Genomic DNA, 5,748 nt, shown 5'->3' on the forward strand with positions numbered 1-5,748 from the left:
AATACCATCTCTTCCTGGGGCTCTGGGTGGTGGGCTCAGCCCTGCACCAGGGCAGCATACATTGGTTTGATGCCCCACAGGGCTCCCTGCCTTCCATTCCCTGGGTCTTCAGGAAGCCTCCAGTGACTCAAATGTTAGTGTGCAGGCTGTCAGGTGGGCTTTGAGACAGCAAGTTGGCCTAAGCACAGAGAGGAAGGTCTCTCCCTCTCACCTTCGCATTGTCAAACTTCTGACAATTCAAGAGGTCCCGCTAAGAATGTTCCCCAACCTCACCACTAGGCTTCCATCCTGACTGGGTCCCTAAGGAGATCCATGCCTAGAACCTGTCTGTCACCTGCGGGGCAGGGGCTGGTGCCAATTCCATAAAAACATTGAAAGGGTTCCTGGCCCCTGTGTTCCTGAGGAAATGCTCTGCTCTGACAGCACTGGCATGCATCCGACACTCAACGTCTGCCTTCATATCCCTTAAAAAGGAACATAGAGGAAAACCCTTCTGTGAGTGGAAGGTTTGACAGTGCCAGTGAAAATTATGTTAAAAAACTGATTAACATAATCAAAATCTTTGTGGGTCATGCTGGAAATGCCTTTTCTTAAAACATTAGTCTTGCTCTTGGGTCTCGTCCATTCTTTTTCTGTCTTGAAAAGTGTGGAAATTTTGGCTTTGTCCAGATGGACTCACTGACTCTGGGTGGCTACAAATGGATTTCCCAAAGGCTGTGCACAGTTGGTTTTCTCTCAGCTTTTCTTAATTTTCATTTATTTTTCTTCCATCCTCACCCTGGCATTGGGCCAATGCTTTTGGGTTGAATAAATTTAAATGTCATTACTGATAATAGGAAAACCATGCCCACCTTTGAGCCATGCCACACAATATAGCTTTCCAGAGAGGGGATTATAGGCCATCAACCTCCCTCCCACTTATCCATAAATCCACGAGGCACTGGTACACCAAGTCCCAGTTCAAGTTGTGCACAGCTCCAGGGTGCTTCTAATTATCTCAATGACTCTTGCAAACTTCTCAAAAGTTTCTCAAAACGAATTGAATTTCCATTCAGTATCCAATTAAAATAAGTTCATATCATGCAAGACTTTGCAGCAGGGATTCTTCGCCTGGGTTCTAGGGGTCTATGGATAAAATTAAGTGATTTATGAACTTGGGCAGGAACAAATTAGTTTTTTTTCCCACTAACCTCTGACTGAAGCTTAATATTTTCTTCCATTATGAATATAGGCAACAAGCCACAAGTAGTATTAGAAGGACCTGGGCTTTCACCAATTAAACCCATGGATTTTTTCACATCACCTAACAGCTGCTATATATTTCAGATATTTTGAAATATTTACATTCAACACCACTTTAAAATCTCCACTAGGTTGATAAAGTGTTGATAAAGAACACTTTTCACAAAATAGTTTTCTTAATATTTAGATAACTATCTTTCTTTCTTTCTTTTTTTTTTTTTTAAGTAGGCTCCACACCCAGTGTGGAGCTTAATGCAGGGCTTAAATTTACAGCCCTGAGATCATGACCCGGGCTGAGATCAAGAGTCAGACACTTAACTGACTGAGCCACCCAGGCGCCCCTAGATAACAATCTTTCAATATAATTGGTTTCCTTTGGAATCCTGTGTATTTGTTATGCATTTAAAACCTTTCTACTGAGCAGAGGTCCATAGGTCTCACCTGACTGTTGGCGGGGAGGGGTCCATAGAGAAGAACAAGTCTAGGAACTCTGCTTTGGAGGAGGAGAATAAGGAGCAGGAAGGGAAAAGTTTAACAACCGTGGATGGAGAAGCTGTTAATATGCCATCTTTTCCCAAGCTTGCCCAAAGGAAAAGACATCCAAGGATCAAAGAAACAAGATTCCACCTCTCTTCTACCCCTCTTCCTAAACAACACTTCTCAAACTTTAATCTCATGTGGTGAAGAATTTAGCTTTGCCCAAGGAGAGATCCTGGCCTTTGTTCCTGGCTCCTAGAAGAGAACCTCCAAATTCTTAAAATTTCCTGGGAGATAGAAGTGAGAATTTGGGGGTGGTTTGTTATGCAGCAATAGCTGGCTGATATACCTCTGGATACTAGTGCATGCCCCACTTGACTGAACTTCCTGTGTCTCTATCTTCTCTAAGTCAGTTCCCCAAAACCCAGCCCATGTCAGAAGCAAACCTTGGGCTAGTTCCCAGCCCTCCCCCCTCCACCTTCCCTGTTTCTGTTTTGATTCTCATTAGCTGTGTGATCTTGGGGAAAATATTTAACTCTTCTGAGCTTCACTTCTGTAGGGTTGTTGGGAATGTTAGGAACACAAACACACCTTCATGCTTATAAACTCTCTAGAACAATTCTCAGTATGTGGAGGATGTTCAGCAAATGGTAATGGATCAGCCATTCCAGATGGATTCCTGATAACTAGTATGAGCATCATCCCACTGAGGTGCTACAGAATGAGCCAAAGCCAAGACGGATGAAGAATATACAGGGATCTGATTGGATTGACAGATGGACGGATGGACGGATGGAGGGAGGGATAAATGAGGATGTCCGTACCTTTGGAAGGGTATGTAAACAGATGGCTGAATCATTTATGGATGGAGAATGGAGCCCCTCATCTCTCCAACTACCTCACACTTGCTTCTTTCCCTCTCCCCTCTAGCTCCCACTCAGTCCTCTCCTTCACAATCAACTCCTGGGTTTATTTTAAGTGTCCTATTGAACAAATCACAAAACCTAAATTGGCCGGTTGAGGGTTTCTAGCATTCTAATTGTGAAGCATGCTTCTGAATGACTTAGGAGCTGAGGGGAGCTTGAAAAAAGCCCAAGATGCTGAGAGAAAATGAGAAACATGACATTTTGAAAAGGAAGCCAATTTTCTTTAACTAAAACTGTTGCCTCTGTAAACCATATTATAAATCCAATAAACTCACATAATGCTATGGTAAGTCCTTTAGAAAAGACAGAGGGGAGGGGAAAGGATGAAAGAGGATAAAGCATAGGGGAAATGTTGCAGAGATTTCCAAAGCCTCTCTCCCTTTAAAAACAATTGCTTTGAACCTTATTATCGTTATTAAGAGTTAAACTACCTGGATTCAAATACAGGCTCCACCAATTCCAAGGGGTGTAACCTTGGGTAAATCACTTAGCCTCTCCATGCCTCGATTCCTTCACTTACAAAATACAGGTGATAATAATACCTGCTTCACTGGGTGGTTGTGAGGATTACAGAGAAAATATGGGTAAAGCTTTTAGAAATCCTCCAGGTATGTGGTAAGTTAATGGCAAATGCGAGCAAATATTATTACTATTACTCCCACACACAATCACTAGGTAAAGAACACAGCAGCAGGCAGGACCTGGGTGACCTAGAGGCCCTCGGGAATTCAAGTAAGTTTAGCACTGCTCGGACGACTCTTAACCTCCCCTACAGCTTCACATCCTGATATTCTCCACCCTGAGTACCGCCCTCGACCATGATCTTGACACTGGCTGCTCACAGGTCCAATCCCAAACATCATGTAACCCAAGTATGGATGTGGGCCACCTGGTCCAGTCTCAACCCAGTGTTCTACTGAAAGAAGCAGTCCAGCAACCAAAAAGTAATGTAATGTACTTCAAATATTTACTCAGCCTCTCCAAGAATTTCAAAGGGAGACATGCATCCTTAATTCTTTTTTTTTTTCACATAAGGAAGCATTTATTTGAGGTTTAACATGGAATCATACAAATAAAATTTGTATAAACACAAATCCACATCGAGTCATAACACAGATAGCAAAAGACAAAGTAAAAACAAAGAAAACTAATTGGCGGCTATATACAGTTGGACAGTTGTGTCTTGTACACTAGAAAGTCTTTTACAAAATAATGATCTTAGATCAACAGAAGACCAATCTTCAATGTCGTCCTGCAAGATGGGCTAACTTTAGCAATCTCCTCCTGTTTTCTCCAACATCCTCCTTTAGTATGGCTGGTAATTGTTTTGGTGATTGCCACCCCCTCGAGACGCCTTGCCGTAAGCGCTCTGTTGCCCACTGTAGTCTGCACATCCCTGTCCATATCCATACTTCCCATAGTTATACCCGGTATAATCATAGCCGCCATAGCCACTATAGTTTTGATCACCACCATAGGCGCTATTGTAATTTCCATATCCTTGATCATAATAGTTATTAAATCCTTGGTTCCAGTTTTGGCCCTGACCTCGTCCACGACCCCTCGTACCACCTCGTCCACCAGCTGCAGCACCTCTTCCTCCTTTTTGTTGTTGCTGTTGCTGCCTGTATACCTCTTTGGGTTGTGCAACTTTGATTTCACACTTCCCAGAACCAATTTGATGATGTCTGCTTTCTAACAATTTCTTTACTGGCTCTTCGTCTGTATATGTAATAAAACAAAATCCTCTTCTTTCATTTGTTTTTGTATCCATGGGGAGTTCAATATTTTCAATCTCTCCAAAGGCTCCAAAATATTCTTTAATTTGTTCTTCAGAAGTATCTGGGCTCAATCCACCCACAAAAACCTTTTTGGGGGGTTCTTTCCCTTTTAAAGCTTTGGCCCTTTTGGGGTCTATCAATTTGCCATCCAATTTGTGTTCTTTCAGTTCCAAGACCTTATCAACACTAGCAGCATCTTTGAAAAGCACAAATCCAAATCCTCTTGATCTTCCAGTCACTGGATCTGTTTTTATTGTACAGTCTACAACTTCCCCAAATCGAGACAAATATTCAGTCAGATCTTTCTTGCTCGTATCCCAGCTCAAGCCTCCAATAAACATTTTACCGTCATCCTGCTGATTCTTGCTCGCGTTGATCTTGGATCCCTCTGCGAATTCCTCTATGTTGCTGTACTCGTTCATGTCCTCCATGGTGGCGGAGTTGTCGGCCATGGGGTGCTGGCGCGCAGTCCGGGTCGCAGCAGCAGCGGCGGTGGAGCGTTGTATGGAGCTCATGCATCCTTAATTCTTAACAAACATCTTTAAAACCTCCTCTTTACTGCTGCTTTCACTATCTCTCACATAGCATCTCCCCGAAACTCGCTCTCTCTCTCACTCTCACTCTCAACCTCCAGACCATGAGGCTTTTCTATTTCTTGCCCCCTCCATATGTTCCCATATTAGCTCTTTACTGAGTCGACCACCTTAACCCTCTCACAGCTTTGGTGCCTTCCGTCCATTTCTTACTTTACCTGGATTCTAAACAACAAAGGTGAGCTCAGGAGCTGACCAATCAGGCCAGAATTCTTCCCTGTAGAATCAGGGAAAGTTAAAAATACTGATTCATAACTGTCGTCTCTGCTATACCAAGTTCTCTGATATCTCCCTGCCTTGGCTCAAGCTATTTCCTCTGCCCAGAATGCACGTCCCTTCTTTTGAGAGGCTTTTGGTTGGACTGGCATCTGTGTTGTGAGAGCTGGTAGTGAGGAGGGGTTGGAGAAAAAGGACTGTGAGGTCCAGTTTGGGCAGTCTGGCTCACCTCCGGTCTGGTTTGGAAATGCAGAATGTGCTCCCACGTAGACTGGGTGACCACTGGCTGAGCACCACGTCCGGGGGCCATAATGGCTAGTAAAGAGCTGGACTAACTGACCCAAAAAAACTTATGGCATTTAGGACAAAAGAGCCCCAAGGTGGGGACAGGAAGGAGGGCTGGGAAGTAGGCCAGTGTTCACGCTAAATGTTCATAGCTATCAACTGCCACTCACTAGTCTGTTCACGCTAGATGTTCACAGCTATCAACTGCCACTCACTAGTCTCTGTGAA

At 43.7% G+C, this 5,748-nt stretch overlaps 1 protein-coding gene across 1 annotated transcript; it reads right to left on the reverse strand.

Moving 5' to 3' along the window:
- Positions 1-3,897: 3,897 nt before the first annotated feature.
- LOC114223165 (heterogeneous nuclear ribonucleoprotein D-like) lies at positions 3,898-4,902 on the reverse strand. The gene has a single exon (XM_088026272.1). The coding sequence runs from the start codon at positions 4,876-4,878 to the stop codon at positions 3,952-3,954; it is 927 nt and encodes a 308-aa protein (XP_087882398.1). The 5' UTR covers positions 4,879-4,902; the 3' UTR covers positions 3,898-3,951.
- Positions 4,903-5,748: the final 846 nt, after the last annotated feature.

Source organism: Eumetopias jubatus, unplaced genomic scaffold (genome assembly GCF_037043125.1).
Source record: "Eumetopias jubatus isolate StellerSeaLion01/CBP00866 unplaced genomic scaffold, mEumJub1_p1.0 scaffold_9, whole genome shotgun sequence".
Lineage (NCBI taxonomy): Eukaryota > Metazoa > Chordata > Mammalia > Carnivora > Otariidae > Eumetopias > Eumetopias jubatus.

Excerpts from the sequence above, each read along its gene's own strand:
- LOC114223165 (XM_088026272.1), bottom strand. The coding sequence starts at position 4,878 with ATGGCCGACAACTCCGCCACCATGGAGGACATGAACGAGTACAGCAAC.